Source organism: Ptychodera flava, chromosome 22 (genome assembly GCF_041260155.1).
Source record: "Ptychodera flava strain L36383 chromosome 22, AS_Pfla_20210202, whole genome shotgun sequence".
NCBI lineage: Eukaryota > Metazoa > Hemichordata > Enteropneusta > Ptychoderidae > Ptychodera > Ptychodera flava.
Window position 1 is genome coordinate 33482483 of NC_091949.1, and position 24513 is coordinate 33506995.

The 24513-nt window shown below is 37.6% G+C and overlaps 2 protein-coding genes and 1 long non-coding RNA gene across 3 annotated transcripts; 2 read left to right on the plus strand and 1 right to left on the minus strand.

Annotated features, from left to right (window-relative positions):
• The first annotated feature begins 2096 nt into the window (after positions 1–2096).
• Positions 2097–5332, plus strand: LOC139123259 (uncharacterized). Its single transcript, XR_011549624.1, has 4 exons — positions 2097–2341; positions 2604–2886; positions 3064–3143; positions 3644–5332. It is a non-coding gene; the product is annotated as an uncharacterized lncRNA (long non-coding RNA).
• LOC139123253 (potassium channel subfamily K member 18-like) lies at positions 5326–8993 on the minus strand. Its single transcript, XM_070689383.1, has 2 exons — positions 8626–8993; positions 5326–7357 (listed from the first exon to the last, which is right to left on the minus strand). Exons 1-2 carry the CDS (start codon positions 8990–8992, stop codon positions 6264–6266), a joined length of 1461 nt encoding a protein of 486 aa, XP_070545484.1. The 5' UTR covers position 8993; the 3' UTR covers positions 5326–6263.
• Positions 8994–14483: 5490 nt separating this feature from the next.
• LOC139123307 (caspase-7-like) lies at positions 14484–18884 on the plus strand. Its single transcript, XM_070689461.1, has 5 exons — positions 14484–14528; positions 14967–15198; positions 16754–17031; positions 17543–17718; positions 18855–18884. Exons 1-5 carry the CDS (start codon positions 14513–14515, stop codon positions 18882–18884), a joined length of 732 nt encoding a protein of 243 aa, XP_070545562.1. The 5' UTR covers positions 14484–14512.
• The last annotated feature ends 5629 nt before the right edge of the window (positions 18885–24513 follow it).

Here is a 24513-nt window from a genome sequence, read left to right on the forward strand (position 1 = left end):
AACTCCTAATGGGTCAATGATTCTTAGCGTTTGCCTGGAAAACTCACTTTTGCAGTGTTACGCCACCACTTCTGTTCAAAAGTCACGCATTGGAAGTTTTAATAGGTGTCAGATGTGAGATTTAAAAAAAAAATACGCAGAGACGGGATGACCCAGTGTAGTGATTTCCTTCATCAGCACTTCAGTTAACAGATAAGCGATGATCTACTCTTGTTAGAAAACGAATTGAGCTCATATGATAAGGTACCGTTATTAAAGCCATTCCAACAATTCTATTCCATTTCGAGAAGAGGAAGACACCGTCTTTATGAAGGAGTATCAGAGTGAAATACATACAACCCAAAGCAAAATGTTTTGTTCTGATAATAATTTATAAGTAAAGTACACAGCCACTTTTGCGAGAATTTGGAATTTGATACGTTGGAAACGACGGTATGTTATACAAATTCTGAACTTTCACCTCGCCAAGGCCGCGTTCAAAAAAAATGGTTAGGGGGGCTGGAGGAATCGCGATTGAAATCTTATTTTTTTCAGACCCCCCTCAATACCCTCGAAAATTGTCAAGTCCCCCCTCAATACCCTCAAAAATTTTCAAGCGCCCCCCCCCCAAATTACCATATAGCCGCATATTTATAGTGAATGCACGCAGAGTAAAAATAAACATGTAATGTGTCGTTATGCATGCAGATGTTTAACACTACCTCTTATCAGCAGGTTGTAGAGCCATATACCTAGGGCAAGTTCTTAAATTGATTCATTTTTAAATGCGTCAGTGGAATTTTTTGATTTCTCAGTCTAAGCCGACTTGAGTTTGGCTAGGTCAATGTCACCAACTGAAAAGCACACAAAATGACAATCATGAGAGAGTATGAAAATTGTGTATTCCCGGCTACGTTTAACCAAATTGTGAAAAAATGAGCACAGTAACCTACCGAATTTTTTTAAAGCACAAGACATATATACAACTTAGATGCCACTTATAAATGTCTTACAAAGTTGACAATACTGATGGTTAAAATATTCCATGAAATTAATGTTTTAATCTCAGAGAAATTTTGGGTGTAATAATGGCAAATTTGAGAAAATATAAACGCTTCCATTTAGTCACACATTTTTTTTCTTTACTGTTCAAATTTTTTCTTTTGTGTTTTTGTACAATGAGATGTGAAAATTTCATTCACTGCATGAACTTGAAATGAATGGTTTTATATATTGATTTTAAGTGATTTTAGAAAAACTGACTTTTCATCGTACATTTGATAAGATCAATTATGGTGACCCCATCTTTTTTCTCTAATATTTGATTGTTCTCAATATGCCAGAATTCAAAAATCCATGGTAACTGTTAGTCCCCTAGTCTTCTATGTGTTGCTCTCTGGCCGGATCTTGTGTACAAGTAGATGTATGTTTCACTGCCAATTGAGTGTCCTATGACCGAAACTTTTCTTAAACTACATCAGAGGCAGAGCTACATGTATCACTATCACTGCCAGTTTGTAGTAGCAGGGCAGTAGTTCTATTAACTTTTATTTTGACAATATTTTTGTTCAGTTTACACAATTGCGTTCCTGTTCTACTCCCTACAGCATGTTGAGCTGTCCAGTATTCAGCTTGCAAACACAGCCTACGTGTACCAAGCATTTGTATCATTCAATTATCACCAATATTTAGACAAATGGGCTTTGTTGACAAACTGAATATTGTGTTTTTCAGCATGTTGTAGAGAGACACCAAGAAACTGTGTTTGATACATTGCATAGAAATATTGAAAAATTATCAACAGTTGCAGCTCCTGCCCCATTACAAGGCCAACTTGTTTTACAAAAATTTAATGGCATTCATACATTTTTAGATTTTTTCGATATTAAAGACATAAAATGCGACACAACGGTTCCAGATTTTGTTTAATTATTACTAACATTAGAACCATTGGACGACATCAAAATGTTGGTAGTCAAAATATTTTCAGGTCCCCCTATAGGCAGAGCAAAACTTTCAAGTCCCACTCCACCACCCCAAAAATTTTCGAATCCCCCCCCTGAATTCCTCCAGCCCCCCCCCCCCCCCCCCCATTTCTTTTGAACGCGGCCCAAAGGCAAATTAGCCCAGTGTAATATTAATGTCAACAATTTATATGAGGGCATGCTTTGGTCGTCAAATATTAACAAGATGTTGGTGTGTTCAAAGGCGACATTTTCCAAACACGGTGTTCACAAGGCGAGACTGGTGTTTTCTGTCACTTGTTTGGAGTGATACAAATATATACAGGCAGATTTCAGCAGAAATACCTCATTTTGACTTTAAACATTATTGATTTAACTTCCTGGCAGTAAATGAGAAGGTAAGGAGATTTTAAGAGGCAGTATATTTTCCATTCAGTTTGTAGGTGACCTTGAAGTGAGACGCAGATACATGACCCGCAAATTATCAAAACAGCATCACATTGTATTGTGACGTGTATACACAAAGTCATAGTGTATCAAACTCGAGACATGCAAATATATTCAAGTTGGCTCAGACGAATAGTGAAAGGTCAATGGTCAAAGTTCACCGATATTTCATCATGATTTTAACGGTTTTCTCGGTATTTTGTTATCCTGAAGCCGGTGGCCTGTCTTCACCTTGCTGTCGTGAACTCATGTATTGTGACTGCTCGGCCGAAGGTGCACTACTAATTGCAGATATTATGCCATTTTGAACTCATCGCGCGACATTGTAAACAAGCCACAGCAAACACTCGAGGCCACAATTATAACTGCAACCGCTGAACACTTTACATACCTGTAATCAGGATGAAGTACCCGAATAAAAGATATGACCGTATCGTAATATGGTTGACAATCAAACCAAGTCATGTATCAGAGACTCAAGGCCACCTACCTATCGGTATGTCAGTAAAACACTTCTGCATTTGTTATCTTGCAAACAAATTATAAAAGAGGTATGTAAATAAGTTCAGACACAAGTTAAACTATTGATAATCTACATCATTACCGACAAAATTGTAATTACTCTGCTAAAAATGTGTGCTGGGTGACCTCTGTTTTCTTTTCATTTCGAAAGGGAATGGTTTAAAATTTCCTAAGGGAAACAGTTTTGGCAAAGGTTTCAAACGTCAATTTCGAGGCGCCCTCTACGTTAAGGTAAACATTTCGCACATCTACCCTTCTCATCTATCGTAGTTATTAAATAGGCTGTACATATGATCTGTCATATATGATTTATTTGTGTAATTCTTACACATAAAGTGAATAATGATGGATAATGAAATCATGAAAGGTACACGGTGAGATCATAAAAGCACATGCTTTGTAGCCATTGTCCGATACCTTTCAAAAACCTTGCCTTCCATCGTATTTTCAGTAGGCATAAAAATCTTTCCGTCAGATGAATCGCAATCAATCTTGATGAATCTCATCTTTGAATTAAATTAACACATTTTACAGTCATGTGACTCTGCTTAGATTACACATTTCTTGGAGAACGAAGTCTCAACAGTTTATCCTTCTCGGCATATAATTCGTGTCCATTAACGTCTAAATAAACATACCATAAAATTAGATTAAATTGATGATAATTGGCATCATGTTATAAATGAATGTCTTTTATGTTTGAGCTGTAACAGAATGATATTTCCTTGCAGGCTTTGGTTCAGAAATATGATGTGATGACCATATGGTAACCTAGGAAGCCAGTAGCTTCGAATCGTTTTTGACACCCGAGTGTTGTGTTTTCAATTCAGTCACCACTGCAATATGATATCGCTGGTCATCAGTAGAAGAAGGCACAAGATAGCATTAATCATCGTAATCTTCACGCTTATCTTGTGTCTCTGGGTCATCAGCGACATGTACATATTTCCAAATCAGGTATCGAGAATATTTTCAAACGATTTCATCCCTCCAGCTGAAGACGAAAGTTTCTTAGACCCATACTTGCATATTAATGACCGCGATATAGAGTCAGAATATACAAGTGTTTCAAAACTACAGAAATACAGGAAAAATTTATCTAAAAACGATACAAAGTCTTTCTTTCCTGAATTTGATTTAATCGGAAAACATCATCCTGAATATCGAGGGCCAAAAAACCGTCATGCGAAACCAGTTGTTCCGAATATCGCTCACTACATCTGGTTCGGTAACCATACATTTCGCTTCGATCATCTAATTAGCATATTAAGCGCCCACAAATTCATGAAACCGGATAAAATAATGTTTCACACTGATTGCGAACCTGAAGGGGGGTACTGGGAAGAGGTAAAGGAAAGAGTTGGTGACGTAATGCAAATCATTAAAAGGGAGAGACCGAGAACCATTTTTAACAATCTACTGACATTTATAGAGCACAGCTCCGACGTAGCCAGACTGGAAATACTAACTCAATATGGCGGCATATATATGGATATGGACATAATCGTGTTGAAGTCACTGACCCCACTTCGTCACTATGACTTTGTGATGGGAAGAGAAAGTCAAAATGGTTTGAACAATGGCATAATAATATCCTCGACAGACTCTAAGTTCCTGCAACTTTATTACCAAGGCTACATAGAGTATTCAGGAGACTGCTGGAATTGTGATTCGATTTGGTATCCGAACGAGCTCTCGAAGCTGAATCCAAATTTAATACATGTCGAACGGACTTCACTTGTGCATCCAACTTACACAAATAGAGATCTTATATTCTTTGGTCATTTTCCATGGTGGAAAGGCCACTACACTATTCATACTTGGATTAGAATGTTTTTCGAACGAGCGCACAGTAAAATGACATTCACAAGGGACAATATCTTGTCGTGGGACTCTGCCTTTGGCGAAATATGTCGGTACGTTTACTACGGAAATGCTGACATGTTAGGAAAGATTCACGATGCAGATGATATGTTTTGGACACATATACGCTGACTTATGTACTTAAAGTCAGCGCGGAATGACAGGCAGAATTGTGAGAAGGGAATGTGCCTAGGGTGTCACGTAACTTTTGTTATTTTTGCATCAAAATGCACCGAACACAAACACTGTAAGGAAACTAAAGGTGACAGTGCACTAAGAATACAGTAAAAGTGACAATGAATGTCTGAAATAAGGAATTATGACTACCGTTGTAATACATAATCGAAATATATATGTACTGTAGGTAAGAGGCCAACATTAAAAGTCATATTACGTGAACTGTATACCATTTTTGGACGAAAGTTTTTCAAAAATTCCCTCAAGAATCGTACAATGCTTGTCTACAATGTTTTGCAATCAATTGTTCTCTTTTATTTTACATAGCTGACTTATATGAAGTAAATCGTGTACACGTATCCTGTATGCTTTTTATCGCATTTCTGGTGTATATGGTTTTGTTTTTTACACCGATTTGTTGATGTATGTATGTAAATATATGTATGTATGTATGTATGTATGTATGTATGTATGTATGTATGTATGTATGTATGTATGTATGTATGTATGTATGTATGTATGTATGTATGTATGTATGTATGTATGTATGTATGTATGTATGTATGTATGTATGTATGCATACACGAATGAAAGCACAATACAAATGAATAGAAAGCATCAAAAATCAAGTGTTGACATTCCATATATTTTGCATAATTTGTTTGTATTATCTTGTAGGTAGACATGACAAGGTGAGAAAATTTGGTTTTTCCGACGTAGTTTTTAGTATCCTTGCATAGAAATATATGGTCCGATGATCCTCATGAAAATTTTAAGTTAAGGGAGAAGAGCGCTGACTATGATAGAATTATTGTGATGTGCCCTTAGTTAAGATTTGGGAAAAAGAAACTATGCTAATTAGTCATATTACTAACTTTTTGAATGTAACTATTTACCAAACTCTGTAGAAGGCCTTATATGTATCCGGCAGATCCCGAAACAAAGTTATTTAAGCAAAAATGTATTTGTTGCTTTGATAAAATTTATGTGCTATGTATGTGAATATGTATGTGCCAATGCTTCATGAATTCTACAGTCCGTGGAGAAGGGTTGTAACAACTTCGGTTATTGAGCCACTCATAAGGTAGAATGCGCCTCCTGGTTACAGATATTCAGACTCTCAAACTTGAAATCTTTTCTAATCTACCACTTGTAGGGATCATTTTAAAGCTCTTGGTGTATTATGCAGCGCCTCATATGCATCGCAAGAATGTCCAATAAAACTCACAGTTCACAGATATTTCGTTGAAAATGTTGAGTATAAGAGTCTGAATTGGAAGACATAATATCCACATTGGTGCTCTGAGATTGTCACGTGGTAGATGATGGTTTTGGTTGTGACCTCTCTTCCGATTTGCACTTCTCTAAACGTCTCGTCAGCGTTCTGAAGGCTGCTACGATTCTGTCTTGTGTCAAGTTCAGGCACGTCGACAGCAATGCCATTCCAACCATAATATAGGAGGTAGTCATCAGGCAAGAAAATACCACCAGGTATTCTTCATCGGACGATGTTACATTGAGTTGGACGTCACCAAATCCAATTGTTGTCAACGTTATAACACAAAAATAAAACGCAGTGAAAAATGTCCATCCTTGAGCCATTTGAAATATCAACGCTCCGAAGAGTGAATATCCGATAAGCAGAACACCAAGAACTGTATACGGAACATTTTCATCGTCGCCTCTTCCTTTTCCAGTCTTACAAGAGCATTCTGTCGACGTCCGATCTGCAGCTGTTACTCCAGGGCCAACTACATCTGGTCTTAAAGTGGCTGGCAATGCTGGCTGGCCATCGCTTGCATATATTGTGAAAATATCAGGATTCCTCTGTCGTTTAATTCGGTACGTCGAGAAGTTGCTCTTTGCATAGTCGCAAGCATCGGTCTTGCCAGAGTTTTGAACTCGTTTTCGGTCATTCATTATCTCCGTCTCGTCGCTGTCGAGTCCAAAATCCGCAGGTTCAATAGGCCACACCTGGTTCATATGAACACTAGGGATGTTAAATTCAAATTCCTTAAACCCATGATCAGGGAAGTCCCATCTTGAATTTTCGGCATGGCCATAGGTCGGCTGTTCGTCTTCATTCTCAATGTGGTTCGCATTTTTGTAATTATGGCGAGTTGATGCAAGGTGAGAAGATGTGTGTTGCCTGGTTGTAAGAATCCAGTTGACGCCAAGATCACTATCAAGGATGATATCACTGTCATGTCTGCTGTCGCCATTCACATGCTTTCCGTGTCGTTTGCGCAACTTACTCCTGACTTTCTTAACCGCGGATTTCGTAGCATCTCCGATCGCCTTCCCTATTTCCGACAAAAATATCAAATTCATGGGTATTCCTATCAGAGCGTATACCATACTGAAACAGCGACCCGATGTGTTCATGGGAACGGTATACCCGTAGCCTGCAACAAGAATAAACTGGAGCGTATAATGTCACTTTGATTTGACTTTATATCATAACTTAAAGACTAATTTACATGTCATGACAGTAAATATGACGCGGACTTTCGCATGTAAGAATTAGATACGGTATATGGATCATGTTGTGAAACCTCGGTACACGCCATTTTATAAAGTCTGCCGAGAGACTTACATCGTCTTTGACCTCAAATAACTTATAATGATACCAGATACGAACTGAAAATACTCCCGTGTTTCAGTATATGTGACAGTGGTCTGTACATTGAAACTTTTGCCACAAGTTTGCAACTTCATTGAAATTATTATGATCTAAATAAATATCCCTAATAAGACAGTTCATTAAATATGCAAATTAAAAATTAACTTTCACGTCACTCTTTATTATCTTTCACGGCTATTAAACCCTAGTGCGATCAGAATTTGCAGCAGTCTCTTCAAATTCTGTGTATATTGGTTTTAAAATTTCTGAAATCATGAATTACGCAAATAAGCATGAAATATGCAAACCACACAAAACAAAAACTAATCAGTTCTTGCCATTCTATAACAAAATCCATGTACCAAAATTCATTTTATGAATCCTATCAGCCGTCCGTGAGATATCGTGCCAACAGATAGACAGACAGCCATCGCGGCAGCGACTTTAGCTCACATTTGGGAACACGTGAGCTAATAAGCAAACACAACAAGTACATTAAATTTGCAAAATGACCTTGGCATACCGAAAAACACGCAGGGAGACAAACTGACATCGCCGCGACATTAGCTCATGTGTGAACACGTGAGCTAATTGGTAAACTTAAAAAGTAAATTAAAATTGCAAAATGACCAGGGCATGATCGTAATGATGATGGCCATAACGGTTATTTGGGTAATTTTTATCGCGTCGAAAAATCTCAAGATTGAAATGACAATGAATTTTAAATAATCGCATTTAGGTCTCAGAGAAAAAAAACACTTTTAACATGTCTGTTAGAGCATCTTTCTTTAAAAACATGAAGGCAGCCTCAGTTATTCCTTTAGTCACATTCCTACGTGCCGTGCATCGGTTTTTTCTGACGTGTTGGCTGTGTAGCGCAGGCTACAATTATTGCAGCTAATGATGATGATGATGATGATGATGAGGATGATGATGATGTGTGGTGGTGATAGTGGTTGTTATTATGATAAGCTATGACGATAATCGTGAAAGTCAAGTATCACGTGATATTAAAGTGCAAATTTGTCTGTGGATCTCGACATCACCTACCTATGGTCGTGGTGACACTTACACAAAACAGAATCGCAGTCACAAGGTTCCAGTGCTGTCGATGAGTTTTGTGTTTGCTCAACTCTAGCATCTTCTCATATGACGTGAAAAGCGAAATGAAATTCACAGTGCGATTGGCGGTGTTGTTTTCACACACTGCGTTCAAGTCGGCAAACAGAGTCGCTCTTACATCGGCGATCTGATCCGGACTTATTTTCCGATTATGATCTGATTCTTCCAAGTAGCAGATAAAGAGAGCGCCAAGAAATGTATAAGTTGTCATGACAGCACCAAGGAAGATGCAGGCGCGACACCGACTGTAAATACGGCATCTGCCATTTCGAGATGAAATCTGTGAGGTGGTCATTACGGAGTGGCATTAGGAGGAATGGTTTCTATAAAACTATTCTTAGCCATTTATACATCAACACCCAGAAATCGTCACAGTTAATTAGTTAATGCATGCTAAAGCAGAATAGCCAAACAAAGCCCGACCCTCATTTCTTGAAATTTCACGTAACCGACCTTGGATGTAGACAGTTGGAAAGCGTCGGGTACAACAAACATATCCATTTAGAGCCTTTTTTACAGAGCTGAGGCTGTACGCATTTACTTATTTTTTTGTTGGCCACGTTATTAAAAGGTGTTGTTGTCTCTATTTTTCTTTATTTCGCCTTTTCACTCTAGTTTTGTGCCCGGCTTCATATCGTTTACTACAAAGACGCTCTATCAAATTCTGTGAATGGTCCTCTGCCCGAGACAACTCAGTCGCGAGTGTATTTATAGATCGCCTGTAGTGGTGACGCTAGTGGGCAGAGTGGCTTTAGAACAAGATTCAGTCACATTGCCTTGTATTAAATTACACGTGACCCAGAATATTCAAATTACGTGATTGGTTGAAAGTGTCGGGGCCTTCACGATTGGAGCTGATGTTGTGGTTAAGGGCTAACTCATATAAGTATTACAACTGCGACCCTCCATAGTCCCTCCTCACACGTGTGTGAAGGTACTGTGGTATCTGTGACAGTACGTACAGAAAAACCCAAAGTCGTCTACTCTTCAAAAACACCTTTATGAGGGTGGTCGAGACGTTGAAGTTACACGACACTCTAAGGATCTGAGTCTCCTGCTTGTATTGTTTTGGTTAAATTTTTCACGCTAGCTGGGAATTAAGGCGTAATTTGGTACATTTTGCTCTGAATCAAAATCGAACAGTTATATCCTTTCGTTTTGGAAGAAACGGGGTTTTTTTATGCAATTAGGCTGAAATGTGATATTATCTATTTATAGAGAATATCAAAGGGAAACTTCTATATTTGAAGCACTGTATCGGCGGTACGGTGTTAGCAAAGCGATGTAGTGCGCCGCCATTCTTGATTTATTCCAAATGTGAGAAATGACGGAATCATATCGACCGAATCTACCGGTAATTGTTCAATGTAAACGAGTTCCTGTTCTAATTGAAGCGATAGGAAAAATGAAGTAACCAGCATATAGCTCTTACAGTATGGTGTAGCCATGTCTTTACACGTGACTCCTGTTAAAGCACTCCCTGTCAGGCTATCAAACAATAACATGTCTAAACTGTTCATTCTTCCTTCAGAGGCAGTCGACCAGCAGATTTTGAGAAATTGTGACTGGGTATTTGACAATGTAGATGTACTATTCGAAGGCTATTTATATTAAAATTTCGACGGCTAAGTGAAAGCCGTTCGTAACTGCCCTCCCGCTACTATTTGAAAATCACCCTTTAGTGTCCAACTCTTCTCCTCTACCCATCAAGGCTCCCCGAGAACACTCTTCCCGTTGTTAATTAGGTTTCCAACTTCACACTCCCTGCTAAATGATTCTGGCTTCCCCATTTGTAAACCCTTGCAAAAATATGTTATCTTCGTCTGATCGCTGCTCCTTTTCGCGAGTTGGCCTTTTAGCAAAAAATAATTTGCCACTGATAATAAGGAAATGCCCAACTGTCTGTTTCCCGCCCGCTTGTATGAGTGATCCCCTCAAAAAAGAACCTCGCCAAGTAAGCATTTGCGAACACTGTTTTTGAACAACTTTTTGGTTGCCAGTAATTATTTCAAATAGAGATGATAAATTCGAAGTGCGCCGCTCTACTCAATGTCTTTCATAGACTAAGTTCTTTTGTCAGGAACTGTGAACTTCGTTAAACCTAAAGCCATTGACAGAAAAATGTGATTCAGAAACGCTGGAGCAGTATATTGCGCGATGGTCACATTATTTCGTGCTGCAGTATTTCAACAGCTTAGTATCAAGATTTACAAAAAAGGCGACATAAAGTGAGAAGACCACAATATTAACGTTTGTCTCTGAAGTATTCGTGAAACAAATTTCATCTCAATTTTGTTGTGTAATATTGTTACGATTCGACTTAGTCATATCCAACCGTCATGAACGTAGGTTCATGGTATATCCTGTCGTCAGAGACACGTGTGCCCGGGCGCGGAAAGCCTCCATTGTTCAAAGATTATTATTAGGTTTTCCCCGTAGATTTGACTAGACACGACCCCACCTTCTTTGTCACACATATCATACTTTCATGACCACTCGGTCATGTCGTATCCCAAAACTCCCCACTATACATGGAATTACTGGAACTACAATAGATTAATATTCCCCTGTCATATGTGACCTAACTAGCAGCCTGTACAAAAATAACCTACAGTTAGTTTATGCAGCGGGCAAAGTGTAATTATCAGGTCCCGCCAACTAAGCTGTTCGTGCAGAAAGGTGTTCGTGCGCAATTTTTCAGCGGGCGGGCAAATTTCAAAACTAATCAGCGGGCGGGGAGAAAAAGTCAGTATTTACTGTGGGTGGGGAAGAAATTTCATTTTTTCAGTGGGCGGGGAGAAAATTTTGGACAGTGGGTAAAGGAAAATACGGAGAGGGAGGGGAAAGTCGTGCTTGATAGAACTTGTGGGGAGATATAAGCGCCTAACTTAGAGGGGCGCAATGTTCTAAGGTATAGTACTAGCTGCTTTCAAGGTTTTGCGCTGTCTTTGATTGCCTAGAGGACATTGAGTGGGCAATGGGGAATGTCAGTAGTGGGGAGAGGGTAGTGGGGAGCTTGAATTGTTGTGGGGAGTGGGGAGCGGGCAGACCATAGATACTGGAGGGCAGTGGGCGTCAAAATTCAGTGGGAGGGCATTTTCCCCGTGTATGCTAGTGGAAGGGCAGTTACGAACAGCTCGAATTTCCCTTCCAAATTTTAGGTCAAGGTCAAAAAAGTAAATCGGTATAGTAGCCTTCAAAACATGTTTTTTGTGATGATTTTGCGAAACTGATGAAATCTATACCAGTTGGCGGCACCTGAATTATGTCGATGAGATAACTAGATAATGGAATTTGGCTTGAAACCAAACCATGCTATTGGTTGCGCTTGGACGACTAATGCTGATAACGAAGCCGTGTTTCTAAAATTAAAAACGCGTACATGACAGCCTCTTTTGATCATGACAGAATTTCGGACAAATTTTTTATCATTTTACGCCCGTGTTTATTGATACAAATGGTATTCGATCCCAGACTGATGAAGTTTATTGTTTTTATCAAAACACTGATACCAAAGAAAAAAGACTTTTTCTTGGTTTTTTTTTGAATTCATATATATCCAAAAGTTTCGTCCCAATAAATTTTGCATATTCTCGATACAACTATGCCGATATTTGAAGATTCCCACTAGACACTAGACACTAGAGACACTAGACACTCTAATAACTTAATCAAAATATTCATTTACGAAACCCCCTCCTACCCTAGTTCAAACTTTATTCACTTACGGCCCTGGGTGGGGGAGGGGGCGTGATTGATATTCTTAAAATCACGTGCGATTTCACATGACCTAAACTGGTGCGCCCGTGTATGTTCTACTTCTTCATGACCGATTTTAGAATGATATTTGCAGTCAATTTGTCACACTTTGTCGCAACATCAAATAGGAACTTGTCATCCCTAATATTTATACAAAGAATGGTACATCTACGTCATAATTCGTTGTAGAATATGGCTCATATAATTTGCAAATGTCAAAACTAAACCGTCACGCATAAATTTCGCTCTAGATTTTATCATTTTTTCTTTGTAAGTTTAATCGAGTCAACTGAAACCTCTCTCTCTCTCTCTCTCTCTCTCTCTCTCTCTCTCTCTCTCTCTCTCTCTCTCTCTCTCTCTCTCTCTCTCTCTCTCTCTCCAGTCACACGTTATCATATGTATTATGAAAGATACATGCCTCATATAAATACAGAACATTTTTTTCATACTTCCGAATTCTGACAGAACTTTGGCGACGCTACAATTCGTTGTAAACGCCTACTCATGTCCGCGGCTGCATAACTCTGCTTGACATTGCAATCACCTGGTACATATTTAAGGAAACCTCACAATGACACCCGTCTCAAATTAACCCGACTGTCCATAGAGTTCACACAACCAATTGGAACTCTACCGTTTGTTCTCGAAGATAGCGTGTCAGATAAACACAGCAGATTGGAAGTTGCTGAAACAACACCACTGAATAAGCTCTGTCAGCCTGCCTACAACTAGGGTGGCCAAGCCATTTTTTTCTCTTGTTTATAACACCAGTTTAAATGGATTTTTAGCAAGAATGGGGTAAAAGAAGAAAAATAAAAAAAAAATTATGCAAATAGCTGTATCCAATCAAAAGTTATGAATTTTTAAAGCAATAAAAATGCCATTTTTTCGCGGACAATTTTCGGCAAATTTAAAATTATTTCAATGAATGCCGATTCCTTCAAGTTTGGCAACCCATAATTTTTTTATACTTCACATGGAATCATTAAACTATGTGTCTTGTGCACAGATTTACCCAATATTACGGAAAAATCAAGATTTGACTGATGCACAGTCTTGGATTTTGAAACTGTGAGTGTTGAAAATTGAAAATATTTTGTCTGACTTAGTCAAAATTGCGGCGGCACCGTACCATCGAAAAATGGATGGACTTTTATGTTTTTATGAATTTTGAATTCACATAACTTAAAAACTGGAGCTCACAATACAATGAAATTTTGTCACAATGTTATTTAATAACACTCAATTCTAACAAATCAATTTAAACTGCCAATTGTCTTTTAATGCAGTTCATTTTCAGCCATGAAATTGTAAGAAATAGCTGTCCCTAACTTCAGCCTCAGGCAGGCTGTCAATGGTGTGTCAGTGTGACTGCCTTCCGCCGCCATCTTGAGTCACACTGTACTGAGGTCTATGAATGAACACAATTTTGTTTTTATGATTCGTACTTGTGCTCGTGGACAGATTTCGTCATATTTCACAGAAATGTTGGAATGATGTTTAAAAAGAGCATGCTACAAGTTTTATGGCAAAAATATGTATCTAAATGGGAAAAATCTACACCGAATTTACCGTACTCACTTTACCTCGTGTTTGCTGGCTAAAATTCCCAGAATATAACAAAAACTCACCACCACATGTAAATGGGATGGTCTGCCACTTCCTGGCCAAGTTTCACAGTTCTATGACAGCGTGCACAGGGCCCGAAAGCAGTTCCGTTGCGAAATAGGTATTGACTGGATTCAGAAGTGCGTGCCATGAGCGGCGACCGCTCGAGCGCTGTGGCCGGTCAGTACAAAGTGGCATTTTTGGAGAGGAAAAACACTATTTTTCTATCGTTTTTTCTTCAGTTTTTAATGAAACCTGCCTCATACATCGATTTTAATTGGAAATATCCATTTTTTCAGTAACTGAGCTACTTATTTTCAGAAAAAATGGCGTTTAAAATTTCACGAAAATCAAATTTCACTTTCAGTGGCGTGAGTTGCGTATAATGTCAACATTTTAGCTTTAACTTTGGCCACCCTCCTACAACTAACTTTCAGAACAGAAAACAATGGCAGAGGATGGGGGTATGTACTTGTCATCAACCAAATTAAATTAATTAAATTGAGCTGACCAATATTTATGATCTGCTTCTCCGTTGTATTAAGTACAGGCTCACTTCACGCCAATCTGCCAGTCTGTATGAAGATCAAGTTTTGATGTCAGCTTATTCTGAATTCATCCATGGCCGAGCTGTTCAAATGCGTATTTGTGCCTCTTTTGTCATAGGCACCGTGCATGTCTTCTTGTTTTACAATTTTAAGGATTATTTAGCTGAGTCGTCATACATAAAGGCACGGCGGTAAATGCTGTCAGATACTTTAAAATAATTGAAACTTAAATTCGTTCATTATTTAACGATGCCGCTGCCTTGGGTAATTAATATTCGACGGATGATGCATGTTGCATGTTACCGTCAGCACGAGTCAGTTGATGCTCAAACCGCTTCGGCATTTTCTTTACAGGCTTTACCGATATATTAGAAAGAGATGGATTGGAATTGACTGCGAATGGGAAGGGTTGTGACAAAGGTAGTGACGATGTCACCGATACAGTCTACAACAGTGGCGACGATAAACAGAACACACGGAACGGCACTTCTGATGCCGGAAAGACACCGTCCAATGAAAGCCAAGACAGTAATACCGGAGAAATGACTTCAGCCGATGACGTCGACGCAAAGTTCAGAATATTCGGGTAATTGAACTTTGAAAAATGGATTTCGATTGCTAATAATTTAAAGCCCAACCAGGTGCATCTTTAGCAATATTTCTATGATTTTATATTCAAGCTAAAATAAGTGTGTGAGAATGTACTAATTTCTATTAAGTGTGTGTATACACCCGCTAGGACTGTATATGCAATTTTGAGCAAGATAAAGATTACACTGCGATTTAATTTGTGCCCAAACATTAAATCGCAGCCAAAACAGCAAAAACCGTCGATACTGTGCATATCTGCACTGAAATATTCACATAAAGATTTTAAAAGTTTATTGAGCAGACGACGACCAAGGCAAGTTTTCCCGCTTTGAACTGATTTTAGTCTACATAAACAAGTCTCGATATTGATCGCGAAATGGTTTTCATACAGTAACTTTGATCAGTAGTACAAGTTCAATCACTTGTACAACAAGCACGACTGGGTCAAAATTAATGTATCGTCTTTTCATTTTAGATTGACATACTTTTAGTATTCAAAAGAATTCAACAGAAAACATAGTCTTACATTTTTGAGGTGTTGGTCCTTTCAATTAAGCAGAAACATAGTCTTATATTTTAGAGATGTTGGTCCTTTCTCGGTCAATATTGATTTGTCAAAAATTCACACGTATAGTTGTAGTTCATAGCAATCGTGTAATATCGTACTGACCCGTGCTTCGGTGAATTTTGACAAAACAGTATACGTTTTGAAATTGTCACACACATCGTCAGTACAAGTGAGTGTAGGAAAGAGTGGATTTGTGTGTTTTGTATTATGCAGATTAATCGTTGTTGTAAAGCCTCATTAGCTCTAAACTATCGCATTTCGGCAAGATGGTTTGAAATCAAAGGCAACTTCATAAAAATGCTTACCGAAGTGTACGACCACAGAACGTTTTTTAAACAATAACGACAAAAGTATGACTAAGATTTTAACAACCAAACAAATTTTGGACTTTCGAGTCATATATGCCCGCCGCGAACCAGTACTCAAAATATGTTAATAATCGAGCGAGCCCATCGCCAAAGATTGAAATATTCATATATAATACGGCTTAATGACAGGATTCTGTTATCCAAAGTTAGAGTGTATATTAGTTTTGGGTAAACGAAATGCAAAAAGATACAACTAACGGGGCTTTATCTTTTAGTGAATTTTTAAAGACATTATTGTTTTACTATATTCTCGTTTAAGAGAAATTTGAAAATACAGAAAATTGGTGAGCAGAACAAAAACGTGACTTTCATCTTCCTTGTCTTCAGAACTGATGAAGAAAACGATGGCTAATTTTGGTATCGACATCAATGCAGTCAAATTAGCTTATGGCTAGCTCTCACAAAAGTCAATACTCGACATATAGTATAAAACTAGGTTTTATCTTGTTCTCCTACGATGCCTGAATAAAATTTCAATTCATCGTTGATTTTTGGATATATTCATGATGCTAAAAAAGCCCAAAGATGCTCGAGAAACAGTGCCTATATCAAGATATAATACCATAAATTTCAGAATCGACATTCAAACTTGCCATGTATATATTGCATTCTAGTTTCAGCAAAAAATCCAAAAACAAGGGAAAGGAGATGGAAGTAACATCAGAACAGGCAAGACAAATCAACCAAAATCCATACGAATACCATATGTCACACCGAAGTCGGGGACGTGCGATCATTATCAACATCGAACATTTCAATAACAACATGGAAAGCAGACGAGGTACAGGAGTCGATGCTGACAATCTCAGACACACCTTCTCCAAGCTTGGTTTCGTTGTCGATATATACAACGATTTATCTGTGTTAGAAATCAATGATCTGCTTCAAAAAGGTACGATATTTTTTTACGAAAGAGGTTTTCCGATAATAGCAGGATGCCAATATGTGTGGCCATATCTTCGCAGGCTGAAAGTACCTCGATTCACTTATCGTATTGTAAAAACCCGCGTTGAAATGCGTAGAGAAATATGTACTAGCCTTCAGTGTAGACCTTCGAAAATTTGACCTTCAAAGTTGAAAATGAATTTATCCTCTCTCATTTTCAAACGTCCAAACATTCGCTGTCAGTAGACTTTTTTCGTCGCGGTTGAGAACAAGTTTAGGATAAACTCTCTCTCAGCAAATATGATAAAAACACAGAGAGAGATATCTTGGAGGTTAACAATGCGTTTATAGAAAGCATCATATAGGTCTAAAGTTTGTGTATAGCCATCACAGTATCCACTCCAGACTAAATATTTCGATAAATGAAGTTGTTGTCATACTTTGAGTGATATTTTACCTAGTAATATTGTTCATTAAAAATATCATTTTGACTTTTTACCCAACATTTAACATTTCAGTCGCTAATGAAGACCATAGCAACAGTGACTGTATTGCGGTAAGCATGTTGTCTCATGGTGATCAGGATTGCATATACGGTCGAGATGGACCAACAACAGTTGACATTATCACAGGATATTTCAAGGGCGATGTCTGTCAGTCACTGGCCGGCAAACCCAAACTGTTTTTCTTTCAGGTATGTTTGTAGCTACATAAATTTCCAAAGGCTTCTCATTTAACATGAAAAGTATATCAAAATATTTCTATGTTGGCAGCGGATCAATTCTTTATCTGGCGATGTGCTGTAAAGTTGGTTTTTGCACATTGGTTCCCCATGGAACTTCAAATACCCATTTCGCATTAAAACGACTCCGTCACTCGATAATTCTGTGTTGATGTAAAAATAGGACTTAGAAAACATAAAGTCACGAGTTGATGATAGTATCGACTGATTGACATCGTCATTGTACGATACCTCAACAAACTGTTCTATTTTCGAGCAAGATTGACGTGCTTTTTGATCCAAAGTTTTTAATCTGACCTAGATCTTATGGCATGCGTCGACCTCGCAATCGAATATAGATTTTTAGCGTGACAAATAACATTGATTCGAGATTTGTCTTATTAAGGTAGTAAGTGAAAGATCTAAACTTTTGCTCAAATTTTTCTTAAAGAAACTTTCAGCCATTCTTTCACTAAAATCAAGAATAAAAATCGGGGGTCACCGTGCAAAGTTTGGTACTAGAGAAACAAATAACCCAAGATTTACCGATATTAAAATTCAAAGTGGCCACCATCCCTGTGTTAACTGTATAAAAATAAAATTTTCGATTTTCGAAAAACTAAGCCGGTGAAAAGTTTTCTTACATCACGAGCTTAAAACTGAACCCCCACAAGTGGTATATCAGAAAAGCATTGTAAAAGTTTGTGAGCCAGAAAATCTATACCCGAGGCGCGTTTTACCTTAAATGCAAAAAAAAGTGATTAATCATTACTTCGGTGAATAAAATAATCCCTTTTCTGGTACTTCATTAAGGTTTTGAGATCTTTCAGTGTTTTGAAAGAACTCTTTGTTTTTTTTTCTCTGATCCTCATTGTCACATGACTTCTCTGTTCAGCCGTATCACCGGACTTTGATCTGTAGAGAGGATGTATCTGTCAGGTCTTTTGGCAGCTGCCAACGAACAATACTGATTATCGTGACTGTGGGCATTGTGCAGTTGTCGCACGGACTACATAATTCAATTATTACCGAGAAAAACTTTGAAAACAATGAGTAGTTTTGAAGGCTTGTTCACATGATGTGAACACGAAACTGTACTTTGTACACAGAACAAAGCTAATGGAAAAGGCATCAGGTAAAAAAAAGAAAAAATGTTATTGCCACTAAAATGACATAATTATAAATTACTTATTTTCATATGCAAATTTTATGAACATGAGAGGCAAAATTAGGATTGCAACAGTTTGATTTGACGGGGCAAAATTTGTCATTGTCAGTTAATATCATGCATGAGTTACCAGGTCAGAAGTCTAGTGCCGCATTGCCAACTATTCTACTAACATCATAATGGTATCTCCACGTAACGTAAGATGCGTACGTTTAATGAAATCACTTTTGAGAAAGGCATAATATCCATGACATTGTATACATGTGTATTTTGCAAAAAAGTGTTATGACTATTTTAATGTTGTCAGAAAAAAGACTTAGTCAAATGTATTTAACATGGAACACTTGAAATTCGAATTGATTTGGAAATTTCCTTTCGTTTGCTTTCTCAATCAACAATGTGGTCCAACAGGCATGTCGGGTGACAAACTGGATGACGGTACCACCCTAAAGTATGATGAGGTAGACGGAGCGAGCCACCAACGGATACCGGTTCAAGCAGACTTTCTGATCTGCTATGCTACAGTGGATGGTGAGCTGCATTTTCTTAAAATGACTCCTATTTCTTTCCATTGATTGTCTTTCACCAGTTCATCATAATGCTTGTAATTGATTCCAACGTCAGAATTAATATTGATTAAAATGATCAAGAGTCAAACACTCTGGGTTTTTCAAGTTTTCAGTAAAATGATGACTTTGATCGATTTAATCATGATTTTTATAATAATAAACATGGCAATAGTGATTGTACTGATTATAGAGTTAGAATTGATGTTTTGATTTTGTTGTTGCTGTTTGATGATGATGATGATGATGATGATGATGATGATGACGACGACGATAGTAATCACTATCATCATCATCGTCATCATCACCATCATCATCACGATAGCGGTTGTTCCATTTATGTTAGATGACCATGGATTCAGTGAGGATGAATAGCGTCACGTTGATATACTGGGAGCAATGATGATACCAACAATTAATACATCGGTAACAATTAAGGTACAATGCGTCTCGGGGACAGATATTTGGAATTTAAAACTTGTTCAATACTTTTTTGGCTCACTACTTGAGAGGGCATATTTTGAAACGCATAGAGCAAAGGAAAGTTTTTACTAGTTGATTTTTATAAAAATCGAAAATGTAATTTTTCCTAGAAATAACACATTTTTGGCGGCCATTTTGAATATAGAGTGTCGCGTAAATATTTGGTGGTTTGTTTCTCTGGTACTAAGGTTTTGGCGGTGACCGCTGATTTTTCTTAACATAATGACCGGAGGTGATTGGGTTTTGTGTCGGAGAGTAAGGATTCTTTTCCGTAAACGACAAAAAGTCAAAAACTGCTGAACAGACTGCGTTGATATTTGTTTCAGATGTTTAGACCGTGGTAAATGTTCCGATTTGTTAAAATGGAGCCAAATCAACGGTTAGATTATGGGAAATTGATGACCCCACTTTTAAGTAACTGAGTTTTAGGGGCCTTCCATATATGCATTTTTGGAAGGTACACCAATCCTGCATTTTGGGCTGCTTTATGAGTTTTGGAACAGATATGTGCATTTGATGAATGCTAGAAACATGAAGATGCACTGAATGGAATTATCAGAGATTTCCACCCTCTTTTGGCCACAAAATCGATAAAAACAACATATTTTATGTTTTAGATTTCTCTCATTTGTGTACGACCCTGAGCATTTATCACATGACTTAGTCACATGACTAACTACTTGGCCTATTTACACGCGCATTGATTTCAAGACCAGATCGTTCTATGTACATGATATAGTGGTAGAGATTTGTGATGTCGTTCAAACATGGTCTATTAGCCTTGAAATATGATTGGTCTGTGATTTTAGTTCTCTTCACTGATAACGGTGATCGGTTGAAAGTGGACTGACCGCCCTACACAGGAACTTTTTTGTGTGTTCATGTGGTGTGAAGTGTGAACTATCTGATGACTGTGATAACAGCTTGAGACAACAAAAGACTTCCAGAAGATATTTATAGATGTAGTGTCTCAACACTATCTCACCTATTCTCACTTTCATTAAGTAAACATCCTTGAGTCAATATACAGACTTTGACTTTCACATTCCAGAGATTAAGTATCCAAGACGTTATAAGTTCCCCTTCAAGGAAGTACACAATTTGGTCTTGCATCCAGAGGCAAACAGCGTATATGCAATGCAATAATTTTCCTTTGTATGACTTCTTATGCCATCTAATGAAATCAGTATTGGTGGAAATCGTGAATTTATCTGTGTCAATCTTTGCCTTTAGAAAATTACAAGGAACAAACATTAGGAGTTTCTGTCCTTTAAATAGGTGATGTATTACAATTAAAACCTGCCATGGATGGATTGCTCTTTAATGATCTGAAACACAGTTATTGTCATTAGTAACAAATCTATAGCAAGATTTATGTAACGTTTATGAACTTACACAAGGTATGAGACAAAAAGGTGACCATGACTTTGCCGCCCTACTTGACCATCTTGACAAAGGCATTGGATTAAGGAAGATATCGAAATATTGCACACTGAGTCATTAAAAAAATCAGCGTACAAAGACATTTAGCATGATCATTTGCTACTAATTCTACACTCATCATTCTTACTCTAAAGTTATATCTAATAACCCCGAAATTTTTCAAGAGGTGCATGCATGATTGTCATATCCCTTTTCTCACAAAAATGGGCTTAAAATTGCAATGTGAAAAATAGCCTGTTAGCTATATGTTGCACATTGACTCTATGGTCTGCACAATTCACAGTTAGTGGAGTTGTTGATAAATGCCGCTAATACTGGGCGGTCATTATGTCTCGGTGCCGTTGGCGCTATTTGTCTTAATTTCAACATCGAGGAACCATCTAAAATTTCCTTACGAAAAGTCTGTGCAAAATATCGAGGCGCCTACTACCGTTATACATAGTTCATAACAGCATGGAGGCCCTGTTGATTTTGATAACTTGTTCTTTGTGCTTTTATGGAAATTCAATATGGCCGTCAAACCTGTGTTAACTCTATAAGATTTCATACTAATTGACAAGTGAAAACTTTTGTTTAGTCCATGAGTTTCAATATCAGCCCTCACAAGTATAGCGGGCTAAAAAGTATTGTACAAGTTTTAGATTCCAAATATCTGTCCCCGAGGCGTGCTATGCCTTAATTGTTACCGATGTATTAATTATTGGTATTATTATTGCTCTCAGTATATCAACGTGACGCTATTCATCCTCACTGGATCCATGGTATCATAATAGAAATGAACAACTGCTATCGTGATTACTATCATAATTACATTACTATCATAATCATCATCGTGTCGTCATCATCGTGGTTGTTGTTGTTGTTGTTGTTGTTGTTGTTGTTGTTGTTGTTGTTGTTGTTGTCGTCATCATCATCATCATCATCATCATCATCATCATCATCATTATTACCATAATCATCATTGCCGTTATCGTCGTCGTTGTAGTCGTCATCCAATGTTTTACCTCAATGTCAGTCTCTAGGTGCATGTATTAGCAGTAACTTGCATGCCAGAGTCTTTTGTTATCCAACAGGATACTATGCATGGAGGAATGAGGCAAACGGGTCGTACTTTATCAAGGCCCTTTGCTCAGTATTGGATCAACATAGTGCAAGTATGGATCTGCTACGAATGATGACACGAGTGGTCCATAAAGTGGCCTACGATTTTCAGTCCAACATGCATGGTAGTGAGGAAGATAGTCACATGGACAAGAAGAAACAGGTACCTTCCATTGTGTCGATGCTGACAAAAGATTTATATTTTACACCAGATAACGCTGTAGGCAACAGACAGACTGGCGCTGCCAACTTTGACGGAAGATAGACGAGTCAACTGGCATGAGTGAATAAGCGAATCGCACTGAACGGCCGTTGGAGGCGCTTCACTAAGCCTGGCTTCCCAAGGGAATCGTGACGTGAAGGAGTCATAACAATCATTTACGTGTCGTTGTTTTATTACCTACCAGTAATGTTTAAACAGTCCTGCCCGAGCTAAAGTTTGAAAAGTTTGTTTTCTTTTAAGCTTTTGGGAACAAGATGATAAAGTGTAGGGATGTCATTTACAATTGCTTTTCCTGGCTCAGGTTATATACGCTAAATATTATTGGCAATAACTTTGATGGCCGAAAGATTCTGTGTGTATGAAAATGTTTTCATTCGCATTATTGCAACTGATGCTAGTTTTGTAAAAGACACATAATTTTAACTAATTTGATTTTGACTCAAACTTCTAAATAAACGGAAAAAATTTTTATATATGTGTATAGTCATAGACATATTTAGATGTAAAGATTTAACAGTCTAGGCACGACAATTGACATGTTTTACGTTCATTTCGTTTATTTGTATTCTTAGATGATTAAGAAAATGTCAACTTTTATTGTCAACTTGTGCAATCCTCCAATTTACATCGAGAATGTCCAAATTGTGCCATGTGTCAGGTCACGGGGTGAAGTGTATAGCAATCAACCACGATACTGATTTTGTTGACATCATCAATGTATTGATGTTTCCATTTACGACAAATCAATGAAAATTGTGACAGCTAATAGCATATATGACAGTGACTATTTTGTTCAATGCTGTATTTTTCGTTTAACATCATAACATTCAACTCGACTCTCTCAAATTTGAAAGCACTAATTTCAATTCTCAAACTCATTCCAGCGTTCTGAGGGTTTGGAAAGAAATTACAGGGGATGGGTCGGTATTTTTTAGTGGGTCACCATTTTTCCCCAAGCATATTTTAAGGGTCATAAAATTTTGTGCAAGCCTTTGAGGGAGGGTCATCTTTTTATGCATCAAAGCTGAACATGCATGTGCAGGTATCGAAGAATATGGATTACTGAAAAAAGAAAAAACCTGGCATTTTCTGCCATTTCCATTTTCAGCGCTCCTTTTGGACAATACGTTGGGTATAGGTCAGTGTGAAATTTCATGTCGCTGTATGTTACATTTTTATATTTTTATTTTTTGAGGAATTTGACAGAATACTAACTATTTAGAATAGTGAGTAGTGTCAACAATAAAAACTGGAAGCTTCAGGTAAAACAACCTTTGAATAACAATTGTGGAGCAGATAACCTATGTGTTATTGTAGTTTTCACTACAATGTATAGTGAATCAACATTTCAGTGAAATTCCAAATCAAATTTCTGGCAAGCACATGGACTTGTAACCACCTTAGTCTCGTCAAGTACATGAATATGGATTACTTAGTCTCATCATGTACATAGATGTCAATAATCAAACATGCATAATTACACAGATTTAACGAGTTTTGTATTAAAAAAAATATTCATAGTTTCCTCATAGACTACAATGTATAATGGATCAACATTAAAACATGTCTGACATAACCTACATCGTATAATTTAACGGTTGCAGCTATGATGATGAGGTGCATCTAGATATATTGCACGAAATACATTTTTGTCTACGACTATTTCCCTTAATAAAGGCCTGTGTCAGCATCAATTTGTCTCATCAGAAAGTTTACTTACTAGATTACAATTTCAGTGCAAAACAAAAGGCTATGATACCTTCACAATCCTCTTACAGACTAGA

Coding starts and splice junctions, on each gene's coding strand:
- LOC139123307 (XM_070689461.1), top strand. Junction 15,199..16,753: donor GCAAAGTTCAGAATATTCGG/GTAATTGAACTT, acceptor ATTGCATTCTAG/TTTCAGCAAAAAATCCAAAA. Junction 17,032..17,542: donor CAATGATCTGCTTCAAAAAG/GTACGATATTTT, acceptor TTAACATTTCAG/TCGCTAATGAAGACCATAGC.
- LOC139123253 (XM_070689383.1), bottom strand. CDS start 8,992: ATGACCACCTCACAGATTTCATCTCGAAATGGCAGATGCCGTATTTAC. Junction 7,358..8,625: donor AAGTGTCACCACGACCATAG/GTAGGTGATGTC, acceptor TTCTTGTTGCAG/GCTACGGGTATACCGTTCCC.